This window comes from Protopterus annectens, chromosome 2.part0 (assembly GCF_019279795.1).
Source record: "Protopterus annectens isolate FY-2018-M chromosome 2.part0, PAN1.0, whole genome shotgun sequence".
Lineage (NCBI taxonomy): Eukaryota > Metazoa > Chordata > Ceratodontiformes > Protopteridae > Protopterus > Protopterus annectens.
The window spans coordinates 10960800-10977841 of record NC_056728.1 but is presented as its reverse complement, the minus strand read 5'-3'; the positions used below and the strand labels follow the sequence as shown (position 1 = coordinate 10977841).

At 38.4% G+C, this 17042-nt stretch overlaps 1 protein-coding gene across 1 annotated transcript in view; it reads left to right on the top strand.

Moving 5' to 3' along the window:
• The window catches only part of LTBP3 (latent transforming growth factor beta binding protein 3), a 1089474-nt gene that overhangs the window by 943683 nt on the left and 128749 nt on the right, over nucleotides 1-17042 (top strand). The window contains exons 15-16 of the mRNA XM_044060493.1: nucleotides 5419-5541; nucleotides 12354-12476. Coding sequence (XP_043916428.1) covers nucleotides 5419-5541; nucleotides 12354-12476 — 246 coding nt within the window. The remainder of the gene's footprint in view (nucleotides 1-5418; nucleotides 5542-12353; nucleotides 12477-17042) is intronic.

Below are 17042 nucleotides of genomic sequence, written 5' to 3'. Positions count from 1 at the left end.
GCTAGGGTCATACCTGCCTAAGCTACAAGATCGGAGAGCTCTTCCATGTCTCTTTTCATGTAGTCCAGGGAGGTACGTCTCAGGTCATTCACACCAACATGGACAATGACAGAGTCATATTTATACTTGTTGTGGAGTGACCTGAGTGCATGGGTTATGTTGCGGATCCTGGCACCCGACAGGCAGCTGACAGTAACCTTCTCCTTGTTTAGCCTGGTGAGTGGGACATCAGTGTGCCTGACTATAGAGTCGCCTTTGACTAGTGTGTTGGGTACGTTGTTTTGCCTTATTGGCTGTGGTTGAGTGGCACACTGAGTCTGTGGGCTATGTGTCATTTGGGTTGTGTTGGGGGATGGAGGTTGCTTGCGTTTCTGCTTTGGAGGTCTCTCTTGCTTGGACAGATTATTACTGAGAGCCTCCGCGAATGGTTTTGTGTTACTATGTGTGGATTTTGGTGATGTAGATTTAGTGAGACTATGTGATGAGTGTGGTGTGGTGCAGATGTTTACCTTCTCATCATGACTCTCAAGTGCAGTCTTGGATGGAGAGAGCTTTACCTCCAGTTTGGCTAGATAACTGCATCTCTTACAGGTTGTAGTGTTGGGTGGTAGGAGGAGAGGGTTGTCTGTGTACATGAGGCAATTCCTACATTGCCTCAAGATGCCAGATTCATCAGGTAGACAGGAAAGAAAACTGGGAGCTGACCCTTGGACATGCCTGAATAAAAAATTATTTTCCTCTAGATAAGTGAGGAAAGTGAGTACAAGAGCTGTTTTTCTCTAAGCAAGTGAGAAAAGTAAGTACAAAAACTGTTTTCCTCTAGGTAATGAGGAAGATTGAGTGCTATAGTAATTAGTATCTTATTTAGGGCTTACAAGTTCTGAACAAGTGCTGAGCATGAATAAGCAAATTTAAGTGCTAAAACTAAGAATCTGTATCTGCACTAGACGAGTTACAGGACAGAAACAAGTGCAAATGCAGGCTTTCAAATCAGAAAGTTGAGAGAGATGGAAGAGATTGCCCAAATGGCCAATAACTACATTTTCTGGGCCAGAACCACTCCTTATGTGGTAGACAGGTTACCTAGTGCTTACCACTCCCACTGATAAGCTAGAAGGCTTCCCTCCAACACAGAAAGGCTTGGGGGTTCAAAAGCTTACATACAGTCCTGGATACAGCAAATCTGTATCTGGAACACTAGTTACAGGAAAGGTAGGAAACAGGCTTACAGTTTTTTTTTTTTTACAGAAAAGTAGTAAAAACAGTAGTAAAAACAATTCACATGCAGTGCAAGCTAGCACACTTGAGTATGTAGCAATATTAGACCAAACACAGTTTAAAAAATGCAATTAAATTAAAAAGGACTAAAAACAAGTGCAGAAAGAGTTTATAAGGTAGAATGTGGTAAAGAGATGGGACTGGGGGAGTGTCCCAGATCAAATCTACAGTGGGCGGGCAACTGCAAAAGCCACCAAATTTAAACTACAAAACAAAAATAGGGAGGTATAAAGAGTATATGAATCTCGAGATCTTGGAATCTCAAATTTGTGAACCTCTCCCCAAAAAAACACCCAACACACTAAAACATGTGTATGCAGGGGGGCAAGCCCCCCTCCACCCCACACCCCCGCAACTTAAATATACCAATTCTGAAATCACACTACAGCGAGGACAAGAAAAATCTCCTGGTCTGCTCTACATGCCAATCTCTGTTCAGGATTTCAACGTTTTAAAACTTCGAACATATGATCTTCGATCATATGAAATAAGTTTTGAGCTTTGAAATTCTGAACGGAGCCTATATATATATATATATATATATATATATATATATATATATATATTATATATATAAATAGCAGGGGAGCTTGCTTGGTTTTTGATCATTTTAGGTTTGATCTAAAAGGATCGTTCTTTCATTGTTTTTGTTTGCTTTTGTGAGTACTTGAGTACTCCATGTTTGATGAGGGACCCGTGTGTGTGTGTGTGTGTGTGTGTGTGTGTGTGTGTGTGTGTGTGTGTGTGTGTGTGTGTGTTTGTGTGTGTGTGTATATATATATATATATATGTATATATATATATATATATATATATATATATATATATATATTTATAAAATATGTATAATAAATTTACATGGTCGTCGTTACAGAACAACACATAATGAAGCAAATTGTTGATACTTTTTTTGCTCAGTAACTCTTAGGTGGGAAAGGGCTGGCAATGAGGACCCCTTCGATAATTAAGAATGCTCATCTGCATTTGCCCTTAAAAATAAAGCACAGGTATATAATTGGAAGGTAGGGGAGAAATATACTCGTATCTTTTATTCACCATATCTTATGTGTTTCTGTGTTGTGGGTGTGTGATTGGTATCTACCTCTAAGGTGGATGTGAAAAGTAGGTGGATCCTTTAAGATGGATGTGGAGCATAAGCAGTGTATCCTTCATGGATGAGGAGACTAGACAGTGCTCCAAGATGGATGTGGGGATTAGGTTAGGCAGTGCCTCTAAGAGTGTAATAGAGAATAGGCAGTGCCTCTTAGAGGAGTGTGGAGTATAGGCAGTGCCCTAAAAAGAATGAGAAAAGTAGGCAATGTCTCTAAGAAGGAAGCAGAGAGTAAGCAGTGTCTCTAAGAGGGATATGGAGAGTAAGAAGTGTCTCTAAGAGGAATGTGGAGAGGAGGTGCTGCTTCTAAGAGGGATGTCAGGATTAGGTAGTGCCTCTAAGAGGGATACAGAGATTAGGTGGTGCCTATAAGATTGATGCAGAGAGTAGGCAGTGCCTTTAAGAGGGGTGTGAAAGTGGGCAGTGCTACCTAGATAGATGTGGAGAGCAGATAGTTCCTCTACGAGGGATGTAGAGAGTAGATGGTCTATCTAAATTGAATATAGAGAGTAGGAAGTGCCTCTAAGATGGATGTGGAGAGTAGGAGGTGCCTCTAAGATGGATGTGAAAGTCAGCAGTCCCTCTAAGATGGATGTGGGGAGTGGCAGTTCCTCTAAGAGGGATGTGGAGCATAGGCACTAACTCTAAGACAGATGTGGAAAGTAAGATGAATCGTGTAGGTTATTATTACAAAAGCATTTACATATGGCAACTGATTGAGAGTGCTTTTTAAAAACCTTTCTTGTAGGTATTATAGGAATTGAAGTTTTTAAGAGATATAGGGAGAGATTGTCAAGAGTTCAGAGGCTAGGGAAGAAAAACTGTGGTCACTGACAGAAAGTTTGTTTTGGGGAGCCTGTAGAAGGGGACATTGCAATTTTGTGATTGACATTCACTGTTAGATTGCTTGAAAGGTAGCTAACTGATTAAGTTTTTAAATGTTTCATATGTTCTGAGTTTGTACAAGCAGGACCCCAGAGAAAGTCTGCTTGCTGTTTTTATATAAGCCATTTAACTTTAGATGGAAGGTTGTTGTAGAGTTTATGCCTTCATGTTTTGTTGACAATTTCTTGCAATATTTTATTTATTTATTTATTTATTTTTGTTTGCTGTTATAATGAGAGGAAGTCCATATTGCCAGAAAAATGCCTTTCCTACTGAAAGGTGGGACATGAGAATGCCTTTTGGTATTAGGAAATAGTGGAATTTCCCATCCTCAAAGCAAGAATTTATTTATTTTTGCTATGGTCATCTTTTTTATGGTTTTGGGAGGTTAACTTTTGATCTAATTACTAACCTTCTGACAGCTTCGGGGAAGGGTCAGCTCTACAAAAGAATATATCATTTGCATACAGTACTGCAGGCCTGTCTGGGAGGCCAGAGTAGAAGTTATCTGTTTATGGTAAAAGCAAAGAACTGTCTTGATTCTTGAGGTATTTCTTTTTGTAATGGGGAGTGAGTTAGAGAGGGAAGACACTATTTTACTTGATGATGTCTGTTTAATTCAGACACATTTTCACTAATGCTTGTGTAGATTGTGGTTTACTATGCTAAAGGCTTTGGTAATGTTGGCAAACACTATGCAAGTTACTTTTTCTTTGTCCAATTTTAGTAAAACATCATCACTGAGGGTTAGTAAGGCAGTCGTACTTCTGCCTGTACAGAATCCACATTGTTGGGATGAAAGCATAGTATATTGTTTCAAGCAGGTATAGAGGTGGTCAAACATTAACCTTTGTAAGACATTGCCCAGATGTGGCAGACAGGATATGAGTCTGAAGAAGTTTGTGGTTGGAGTGGTCACCTCGGGTCGTGCAGTTTTCCATTTGCTGGGCATAATGTTTTGAGTGACTATTAAGGTGAAGTTATGGTGGTGGGGAGGTCGGTATGGTAATCTTTCTATAGCATATAAATATATATATAACTATATATATATAAATATATATATATATATATATATATATATATATATATATATATATATATTTATATTTATATATATATATATATATATATATATATATATATATATATATATATATATATATGTTTGTGTGTTTATATAGCAAGGGATCATGCAGTCTGTCCCAGGGGGGCCTTCTGGAGACATCGTTTCTAGTAGGTTTTCTATTTCTTTTATCTGAGTGTGGCACCAGCACAATTAGACGGGATATACAGTTAGGAGTCAGTGTGCTGTGACTTCTTAGTAAGTTGTGACTTGTTACTAACATCTGAATTTCAGGTACCTTTGTTATTTCTGTACTAGCTTACAGATTGCATTAAGTACCATGATTTAGAGATACCAATGTAATTTGTAATCATGATGCACTTGTACATCTGTGCTACATTTTCTGCAGGCCTCTCAGGCTTATGATGCATTAGCCCAATAAGTAATACTTAAATATGTCATTTGTACATCCATGTGTAATTCTGCAAGATATTTTTTACAAGTATGTGGTATGTCTACAGTCATTAACTCCTGAAAACTACTTTTTTCAGCTAAGGACCATAATTACACATTGGGGCAGATTTTTTTTATCATTTAGTGTCATTCAGTAAGACATTAGTATTTACTGCTTACATAATATGGACATCACTGTGTCAGTTCCCAATGCCTGAATCATATGTTATGATGTTTCATAATATTTCAGAGATGTTTTTCCTATGTACTGCCTTTATTCACCTTAATGGTTCTGGAGCTTTCTCCCTTGGGAGGTGACTAAAATAGGGATTTCCCAGGTGGGCATTTTTCATTAAGAAACATTATTAAGTAAACAAATAAATTACCACAGTAAGGTGATAATGCTGGTGCCACATGAATGAGTCCTGAAGCAGCCTAATTTTCCTTCAAAGGTAAACATGTGACAGATTTATGAGAGGAGGTCATATAATCAGAAATGAATGGAGAAAACTAATGATCGCTTTGAGGAAGTATGTACACAGCTAACACAACAGCAAGTAAATACATTTATAGCTGACAAAAATATACATGAGTTTACAATAACATTTTCTTTTGCTTGTTTCCGCAGATATTAATGAATGTGCAGAAAGACTGGTCTGTGAAAATGGCAGGTGTGAGAATCTGCCTGGATCATACCGCTGTGTCTGCAATGTTGGGTACACTGCTGCTGCTGATGAGAAGAGCTGTGAGGGTAAGTCTGACATGCATGCAAATTACATTTCCAAAGTCTTCACAGGTGCCACGCAGAACTCAGAGGTCGGATCTGTAAACTAATTATCCATCTTAGGGTTCTTTGCTACCTTATCAAGTCATAATCCCAGCAGAAAAGAGATTTTATTTTACGTTATTTAATAACTGACTGAAGACCTTCACAGTCCACAAAATGAAAAGGCTTTCTATCTCATTAAACCTCTGACAGTATTGTTTTCTAAGAATTTTATGAAGGGCTTTCAATAAATAATGCTCATCATGTACATATATATAAAGACTGAACATATGGTTTCACACAACATGATTTTTTATTTTATTTTATTTCATTTTTTTTTTGAGCTGCAGACTACTTTAGACAAGATTAATTATCAACTAACAGGTTGATACAGAACATCCCAGATGACCATGTAAGAGTCCTCAGAGTTCCAAATTATCTCTCTGTTAACAAAACTCTTTTATTTTGAGTGACTTTAACTATGCTTCAATAAACTAGAAAGGATTAGTCTAGATAAAATCACTTTACCTAACAGATCTAGGAGCCTCTCTCTGATACCCTTCCTGTGGGAGGAATAAAGACACCTTGTTGAACTTTCAAATAATTAGAGTCATAGATTATTACTAGGCTAACTGCCCTCATGGACCATTTTGAGCCTAGCCAACTACCCCCTGGGAGAATCAAACCCTGCACCTTGCACTTTTAAGGTAAGCACCTTAACCATTACACCACCCTCCCACCCAAATTTATTCAGTTAAGTGGGTAGATGAATAAGTGTTCTTGTTCGCATACATTGCATTCAACAAGTCAGTTATTTAAAGGCAGTTACAGACAATGGTGGGGGGGGTCCAGGGGAGCTGATTGGAGGAAAATCTGCGAGATGGAAAAAAACGAGGAGCCAATCCCAAAGCTTTAAAGTTAGTCTCTTATATGAATACTCATGAAAGACCCATGGGGAGTTGCCAGCTCAGTGGCATGTGAAACCTCATTCCTAGTTAAAATCTTTTTATTTTTATTTTTATTTTTATTTGTAACAAACAAAACATTACAACACACCATGAGCTACCACTATAGAACTATATTTAAGGAAATACTTTCAGCTGAGCTTTATCAGGTCCATCTAATAGAGTGGTTTACACTTTGATCATTGAAAAATCCATGCTTTTATGAGGCTATCACCAGATTTTATTAGCCTGTTTTTATCACATGTAGTATGTGTGGCTCACATTCCTTGGAGCAAATTATGTAAGCTTTATCACAGAACTTGTTCTATCCTGAAGCAAATTTTGAAAGCTTTGTTGCAGAACTTTTTCCGCCTTGAAACAAATTTTGAAAGCTTTATTACACCATCTTGAAGCAAACTATGAAAGCTTAGCTTTCATAATTTGCTTCAAGGAATATGAACCCCACAAAGGGAGACATAGCCTTTCATATTACATATGATGCAAAACAGACTAATTAAAGTCTGATGATAGCAAGAGGCAAACCAGTGCTGAGGGACTCAAACACTGTCCCATAAGAACATTAGCTCCAAGCCTTAACCCTCTGTACCAACTGCTCTATTGACCAACATGAAAAAATAATGAGTAGGATTACAGCATTAAATAGGAGTTTTGTAGCTTTGTAGATTTGTGGCAAATCTGCCATATACCCCACATGAAAGGCGTTACCTTCTAACACCCCCATTATCTATATAGCCTAATTCTGAGGTCATACTGATACAAAGAGAAGTATGCACTTGCTTTGTCATTTAGTTAGCTCACTCTGCCTGCTGGCCATCAACCCCCTTATGAATGGCTAATCAGGCCAGTTCCTTCCCCTTATCACTGATGTCATGAGCTAACCATGACCATCTGTCACCTAGGCAGTTTTCAGAGGTTTTCTAATATGCCATAACCTCCAACTCACAGCATTTGATGTCTGCTTGCTGACACAAAGATCTTACAATGCTCCTTTCCTTGGCAGGAGTACATGCATACTTCCAGACATTTCCACACCATGAATCTATGACTCCTTAGAGGACTATGTGCCAAAGCAGCTGTGCAGAAGCTGGGCACACTTCCCTGGTCTACCTCTTGCATGCCATTCTTCCATCCATTAGACAGGTCTGGCATTGCAGTAGACTGGACAGGCATCCTCCCTTGACTACGGGAGAGCTGATATAAGCCATTCATTTTAGAGCTCCTCAGGGTCATCTGGCTCATAAGTCAGGAGGCTTTCTTTTTGTAACATGGAACTGGGTTCAAGTAACACTCACTTCAAAATTGCATTTTTCTTCTGGACTCCTCCCTATCAGTGTGATACTATCAAGGTGTTAAAAAAACACTACAAGCAGTCAAAAGAAACTACACTTGAGTGTAAGATGTCTGAGCAAATACACCCCAAACAAAACATGCACAAGCAACAGATTTCATGGATTTGTCTTATGAGAACTCAAGGGGAAGTTAAGTCTGCTGCATGTTAACGAGTTTGTGCACAGTTTATTAGATATTTATTAAGAAAATCTACATGCACAGTGTTTTCCTTCTGTCTTTAGTCAAACCTTTGCAAAGCATTATGAAAGAAGAATGCAGAACTGACATTGGGTTAGTAATCATTTTAGCTTACATAAATGGCAGTTCTAGTTTTGGGTGAGTTGATCTTTGAGATGAATTAAGAAAGTTTTAGAATTGTGCAGCAGTCTTTGCTGTACAGGTAACCAGAGCATAATTTACAAAGTTTGTCTGTACCTGCTATGGACCTTCTATGCACACATTTTGGTAGTCATGAATTCCTAAAACTAAAAATAAGGTGAACAAACTGAATAAGTGCACTCAAAACAATTAAACAAAATAAAATGCTCACATCTGAAAGACAAAGACCAGAGTCAGTAGTTAAGTTTAACACCTGCTTACTTTATTTAAAAGAGAACTTCATTAGAACACAATGCGAAAAAGTAATGCACCTTAAATAAACTAAAAATAATATGACTAACCAGCTAACACATCAGAAGCATTTTCAATGAATCTAAGTATAAATGTAAACATCATTATTAAAAATACTCTAAACTCATTTATAAAAATGTGTGTAAAAGTAATACAAATGCAATAAAACATTAAACTCTTTAAGATTCCAGTAAACATGTAGTATTAATAGAATCATTTAAGCCATGTCAATACTAATCTGTAATGGAAATGCCCTAATGTATGAATCATCACAGACAGTTTCAGCTTTGGGCACATAACTGTGTCTTAAGATAGGTTGAAACTGAAAACATCTATTGCCTTAACTTCATTGATAATTTTGTCTAATTTACCACAGAAATAACCTCTTTCTAAAAACAACAGTTTCAGAAGTGACACCTCTCTCAAAAATGACATCATTAGTGACTAAATGACTAATCCAAATGAACTGTCAACAGATTACATTCCACTACATAAATTATGGATTTTAACTACTACTATGTAAATAATTAACAAAAGTATTTTTTCTGTAAATAGTGTGAAAACATTCATATTTAATATCTATGCTAAGGGAGAGATTCAAAAAGTACAGAGTTTCCCACATATCACAAAGAGTTGTTGCTGTTTGTCTTTTGGTTTTTCCCGGTTAGGGGTCTCCACAGCGGAACTCTGGTCCGCTAATGATTGGCAGTTGATTTTTACGGATATCACAAAGAGTAAAAATACAAAAAAATGTGTAAAATAATCATCCTTGGTACCATTCCATATTAACAATAAGTCATCTGTGCATCTTCTATACAAAGATACATAAAGAAATAAATGATGTGCCTCCAAGTGTTGTTTTCCCACCAGTTCATCACTAAATTGGCAAAAGCCAGTGTTGTCCTGTCACCCATTGCAGTTGATAGTAGATATAATTTTAAAACAGAAAAAAATGCTGGTAAGAAACAAATTCAAAAGCTGACAAATGTTATTGATTTCCACATTTTCATAATCTGTGAAATTACTTAAATAATTCCTTACAGGTCACTCCTATGTCCTGTATTATAGAAGTATACAAAGCATCTACATTTATAGTAATTAGCATAGTCTCACTGGCTTAATTCCCATCCTTTATGTTCCCAATGTGCATGCTCCCCAAGTAGATCATGTGATACAGGCCCAGAGCAGCATGGGTGTTTCCACACATGCACCTAAATCCTGCAACTTGTAATTCTTATGTAGGTGAAGACAAACCCAATAATCCTTAAGATAGCATTGTGTGATTTATACAACTAGATTACATATAGCATCAAAATGAACTGAAATAGGTTCTGTCTTACTGTAGTCAGCAGCAGCAATCAATCTAAAGAGAGGGTCTAAGTTGTTTTATTGATCTTTGGAATGCCCAATATTCTCCCTAATTTAGTGTGATTGTGTTTGAAAATTTCAGAAGGAGAAAAGTCAATATAACCTTCATACAAAAGGTTCATCGAACAAGCTACAATCCTCTTGAACTCCTCTAACATAAAACACTTGGGAACTATTCAATAAAAATCAGTGTTTGATAAATATTCCCTCAGTTTCACTACATACGTATCATGGTCCATCACAACAACACTGTTCTCTTTATCCACCTTTATAATTCTACTAGACTTAATGTTCTATAAATTAACAACTTAATAATAAATTAACAAGAACTTTTTTCATTAATTGTAACATTATACCATTTCTTAGCACTTTTTTTCAATAATTGTCTGAAGTCTTTTTCATGTCATAATATTTAGCCTTGTTCAACTGCCAAATTATCTGTATTCTTCTGAGACTTTTTTCTATAAGATGTAATGTTTGGCTTATTTGAGGAAGTCCATGATATACTACAGCTACTGTGTGCATGTGTTACTTTTTGTAATAAATTTTGCAGTTAGGTATCTTGACAGAAAATGTTAAGTTATGTGTACAGGAGTAATACTGAATTGTTTCAATTATCTGTTTATCTTATATTGTGTTTTAGTCTCTTTATGCTAATATTTAGTTACATAAACATAAGACAGACATAGTGCTTAAATATTTTGCATGGCAAAACTGAGTGATGGCAGATTCTGTGAAGATTGATGTCACTAGGTTGAAAATTGTTGATTCTGATTCATATGTGGTGGTTAGTCTGAGGACCATTGTGGTGTAAGAGTTTTGTTCACCTCAGATTTGTAGCAGTCTTTGAGTTGATGTTAAGGGGTTCAGAAGATGTAGTTCCCCTCATGGGTAAGCCTTGCTATGAAGATCCCTCTCAGATAAAGGCCGATTCATACTTGTTTTCTAGGTTTTCCATTCGTGTCAGTCTGTAGCCCCTCTGTGTATTGTACACAGGCCGATTAATTCCTCAGTCCCACTAATCAAGTGGTGAGGGCAATAGCTGACCAATAAGTGAGCTATCATCTAAGAAGCCATATGAGTTGGTTGTTTTTAACTGACTTAATTTCCATCCCTTATGTTCCCAATGCGCATGCTCCCCAAGTAGGTCATGTGATACATGCCCAGAGCAGCATGGGGGTTTCCACACATGCACCTAAATCCTGCAACAGTACATAAGTACTGCCTGATATTGCCAAGTGCATACCCTGATCTTTGCTGCTGCTGTACCAGGCCCTCATCTTTGCAAAGGTTCAGTACAGTAGCAAATCCCAATGCCTCTTTCCTGCCAAGATGGATGAATCAGAATCAACCACTCTTTCCTACCTACACTAGTTGACCCCTTCAGCACCCAGGTCTCTAGTCAGTCCTGGGTCATGTATGTCATAGATAAATCTTTCTCTCTGTATGCCACAGAGCTGCTTAGGTTCATTCATATATTGGTTGAAAGATAACATTTACTTATGCAAACAGTATCATATGGTTCATTAAGTGGTAAATGGGTCATGCCCAATAGGTAAACATTTTAAATGTCGAGACCCGCTAGAGTGAGTCCCAAACCATGGAATATGAATGGCTGAATGTTTGGACTCACATATACTAAGTCAGAGATACAATTTGTCAGAATATTCCCCTTTTCTCCAAGGTATGGTGTCCTTGGAGTTGGTATATATAAGTTCGGGGGAGGGGAGAGCTTGACCCTCTCACTGCAAAGAGAAGTTTTAAGGTGAAGACAGATTTTTGAGATTCACTCTTCTCTAAGCTTTCACTTTTTTTTCCGGCTTTTCTGCATTCGGCATTTTGAGTGCCGAAATGTCATCAGGGAGCTTTTTCAATACCCTGGTCTTTTGCTGATCTTGCAGAGCAATATCCAAGAAATAAATGTAAATAAAATTAAGCACCTTCTAGTTTACTGTTGGCTTACTGTTCATTAATGTACTCTCTTAAAGTTCACACTCATCTGAGAATGGGTGCCATCTTATCAGATCTTCCACTATGTCTGGGGAACATAGTACGAGGACATCAACATAAATCTTTGCAGCTTTACTACTGTACCGTAATCAACCTCAAGCACATGCATGCCTTGCTCAGGCCTAGTCATACTCAGCATTACCATATAATCATACTTGTATATTAAACTTTAGACATGGAGCAGATGTCTTTTTTTATGCATATTCTCCAGTATGTTATGTGGCCAATTCCAAAGACATTACTGAAAAATGGAAATCATTTATGGCTTGCTTCTGCTGTCAGCTGTTTGAATTGATTCACAAATCTTAAAAAAAAAAAAAAAACTACCGTGTACTAGGCTTGTAGAAAAACTCAGCTTCCGCTTTTAATGTTACTAAACCTCCCGCTTCCATAAGTTTAAACAGTATTTGCCTTAGATTTATTTTTAGGACACAGTTACTAAACAGCTGATCAGTGTATTCCCGTACTGACTCCTGGTTCTCTGTTTACCTTTAGATATTAATGAATGCAGGGATGTCGACCTGTGCACCAATGGGCGCTGCATAAACACAGCTGGTTCATTCATGTGCCATTGCCCACCAGGATATCACCTCTCAAGTGATGGAAAGAGTTGTAAAGGTAGGAAAAATGTTGCATACAGTATAAGGAAGCATTTGTAGGAGACAATTTGTAGATGGCAGATGAATAATACATTATATTTACAGAAACATACTTGCATTGCAGTATTGTGCAATGTCATGAATGTTCATTTCTTAAATACTGATTTTTTTTCATTTAATATCAGTTTCTTCATAAATAGCATAAAGAATGTGATATTAATGGTGAATACTGTAAGCAATAAATGAGTAGGTGGACATAAAGAAATGTTCTCAGGAGCGAAACATAATGCAGTATGTTATGGATGGACAGCAACACTGGTAGGATGAGTTGAAACTTAAACAAATGCATGCCATTTACAGAGATTTTAAAATGTGTATTATTTATGTACATGACTGATTCATTCATTAAAAGGCATGATCTGCCTTTGACAAAGCCAAACTGGGTTGGATCCAAAGTCTGCAAATTCCCTATGTCTTTATTTATGAGATCCATTATGATCCTCTCCATGGCTTTGCAGATAAGGCTTGTCAAGCTAATGGGACGGTAATTTCCAGGGTCGGTGGAGGCACCGCCTTTGTGAAGTGGGACCACAGTCGCTGTGCCACTCCTGGAGTAATTATCGGAGGTGAGACTAAGATTAAACAGCTGTCCTAACTGCAGGTTTAATTCCTCGTTGAGTTCGTGGAGCACACAGCTGGGGACACCATCAGGTCCCATGGATGCTGTATTTTTTGCCTTGGAGAGAGCAGTTCTCACCTGGGCGTTAGAGATGTTTGGGGGGCTACAATCGTTTGGTATAGATATCTCTCCTTTTGGGGGGGGGGGGAGTTTGCACTGAACCTGTCAGCCAGCATGTTGGCAATGTCTGTAGGATCAGTAATCTTCGCATCATTTTGAACTAATTCTGAGCATATCTGGGAGTTTCCTCCCAGGTTTCTAACATAGCTAAAGAAGGCCTTATGATTGTCTTTTGAGTCCTTAGCTATTTTTCTCTCAAAATTTGCTTTGGATGATTTTATGAGAGCTCTTAGCTTTTTACTTATAGTGATCAAAGGTGTCTTGTAGTAGCTTCCTCCTTTTGTTGTAGAGTTTGTTTATGGCTGGGGTCCACCAGACCGGATGCTTGCCTTTGGTACAAAGAGTCTTTGTTTTGCTTGGGATTGCCTGATCCATGCAGTCCTGCAGGTGCTGGTAGAAGGCATTTGTAAGTGATTCAGCGGCTTGAGTAATGTTTACCGCCGGCTTGGGGGCCTTAAAGGAGACCGCACTAGTCTTTAGAAGTGTGAAGTCAGCTTTCGAGAAGTTCTTTACTGTGGTCTTTTTTATTTCAGGTGGGGGCGGGATGAGGGCCTCCCGCAAGATTAGTTTGTGATCTGATCTCACCAGTGAGGGGTATACTTCTGGTGTTGAACATTGTGCTCCCATGTTCGTGATGATGAGATCAAGTATGTTTTCTCCTCTTGTGGGGATGGTGACTAGTTGTTCCATGGCATTTGAGCTTATGAATTCCAGGAACTTTTGGGCTAGAGTGTTTGGGCTTGAGTAGTGTTCCCAGTCTATATTAGGGTAATTGAAGTCACCTAGTATGATGGTGTTCGGAGATACATTTATCCCCTCCAGTGTTTTCAGGAAAGCCATGTGATGTTCCTGAGTTTGCGAGGGTGGCCTGTAACATGCTACAAATTGCAGAGCAGTCTTGCCTATGGTTAATTGCACCTGGATGGTCTCTGATGCATCGTGCGTTGCCACCAATCTTGAGGTGTGGGTGTCCTTGATGAATATGGATACCCCCCTCCTTTCTTGGTATTGTCCGGATTTTGGGGCCGGAACGCATGATATGAGGTAAAACCTGATAGTGCTGGGGTGCTCTCAGGAGCCTTGAACCAGGTTTCTGTCACAGCACAGACATCGATGTTCTCCATACTGAGAAGGGCCTCGAGTGCGTGCATTTTGAGATTGAGACTTCTGGCATTGAGCAGCATTACCCTTAGTTTTTTCCTTTATTGTGTTCTAGGGTGGTAGGTTTAGAATTTGAGCCTTGCCTAAAAAAGGCACTATGGGGGTGGCAAGAGCCTTTGCCAATATCCGGAATCCCAGGGGTGACAGGTGCAAGCCGTCCCTTGCGAAGCAGCGTGGCTTGTCCAGCATGTCATCCCAGGCAGACAGACATTGGATCCCCTTTGAATGACACCAGAGTTTAAGCCAATTGTTAAAGCTGATCATCTTATCTCTGTATTGTGGCATCATTCTTGGTGAAGGTAGGATACTGCTCAAGGTCAGGGTCATACCATTGTGGTGTAAGAGTTTTGTTCACCTCAGATTTGTAGCAGTCTTTGAGTTGATGTTAAGGGGTTCAGAAGATGTAGTTCCCCTCATGGGTAAGCCTTGCTATGAAGATCCTTCTCAGATAAAGGCCGATTCATACTTGTTTTCTAGGTTTTCTATTCATGTCAGCCTGTAGCCCCTCTGTGTATTGTACACAGGCCGATTAATTCCTCAGTCCCACTAATCAAGTGGTGAGGGCAATAGCTGACCAATAAGTGAGCTATCATCTAAGGAGCCATATGAGTTGGTTGCTTTTAACTGACTTAATTCCCATCCTTTATGTTCCCAATGTGCATGCGCCCCAAGTAGGTCATGTGATACAGGCCCAGAGCAGCATGGGGGTTTCCACACATGCACCTAAATCCTGCAACAGTGCATAAGTACTGCCTGAGATTGCCAAGTACATACCCTGATCTTTACTGCTGCTGTACCAGGCCCTCATCTTTGCAAAGGTTCAGTACAGTAGCAAATCCCAATGCCTCTGTCCTGCCAAGATGGATGAATCAGAATCAACCACTCTTTCCTACCTACACTAGTTGGCCCCTTCAGCACCCAGGTCTCTAGTCAGTCCTGGGTCATGTATGTCATAGATAAATCTTTCTCTCTGTATGCCACAGAGCTGCTTAGGTTAATTCATATATTGGTTGAAAGATAACATTTACTTATGCAAACAGTATCATATGGTTCATTAAGTGGTAAATGGGTCATGCCCAATAGGTAAACATTTTAAATGTCAAGACCCGCTAGAGTGAGTCCCAAACCATGGAATCTGAATGGCTGAATGTTTGGACTCACATATACTAAGTCAGAGATACAATTTGTCAGAATATTCCCCTTTTCTCCAAGGTATGGTGACCTTGGAGTTGGTATATATAAGTTCGGGGGAGGGGAGAGCTTGACCCTCTCACTGCAAAGAGAAGTTTTAAGGTGAAGACAGATTTTTGAGATTCACTCTTCTCTAAGCTTTCACTTTTTTTTCCGGCTTTTCTGCATTCGGCATTTTGAGTGCCGAAATATCATCAGAGAGCTTTTTCAATACCCTGGTCTTTTGCTGATCTTGCAGAGCAATATCCAAGAAATAAATGTAAATAAAATTAAGCACCTTCTAGTTTACTGTTGGCTTACTGTTCATTAATGTACTCTCTTAAAGTTCACACTCATCTGAGAATGGGTGCCATCTTATCAGATCTTCCACTATGTCTGGGAAACATAGTACGAGGACATCAACATAAATCTTTGCAGCTTTACTACTGTACCGTAATCAACCTCAAGCACATGCATGCCTTGCTCAGGCCTAGTCATACTCAGCATTACCATATAATCATACTTGTATATTAAACTTTAGACATGGAGCAGATGTCTTTTTTTATGCATATTCTCCAGTATGTTATGTGGCCAATTCCAAACACGTTACTGAAAAATGGAAATCATTTATGGCTTGCTTCTGCTGTCAGCTGTTTGAATTGATTCACAAATCTTAACAAAAAAAAAAAAACTACCGTGTACTAGGCTTGTAGAAAAACTCAGCTTCCACTTTTAATGTTACTAGACCTCCCGCTTCCATAAGTTTAAACAGTATTTGCCTTAGATTTATTTTTTAGGACACAGTTACTAAACAGATGATCAGTGTATTCCCGTACTGACTCCTGGTTCTCTGTTTACCTTTAGATATTAATGAATGCAGGGATGTCGACCTGTGCACCAATGGGCGCTGCATAAACACAGCTGGTTCATTCATGTGCCATTGCCCACCTGGATATCACCTCTCAAGTGATGGAAAGAGTTGTAAAGGTAGGAAAAATGTTGCATACAGTATAAGGAAGCATTTGTAGGAGACAATTTGTAGATGGCAGATGAATAATACGTTATATTTACAGAAACATACTTGCATTGCAGTATTGTGCAATGTCATGAATGTTCATTTCTTAAATACTGATTTTTTTTTTTTCATTTATCAGTTTCTTCATAAATAACATAAAGAATGTGATATCAATGGTGAATACTGTAAGCAATAAATGAGTAGGTGGATATAAAGAAATGTTCTCAGGAGCGAAACATAATGCAGTATGTTATGGATGGACAGCAACACTGGTAGGATGAGTTGAAACTTGAACAAATGCATGCCATTTACAGAGATTTTAAAACGTGTATTATTTATGTACATGACTGATTCATTCATTCATTCATACATTGATGACCTATGTCAGAATAAAATTTGGATTATATAAAGAAATATCATTTGTCATTAACAAACAGCCC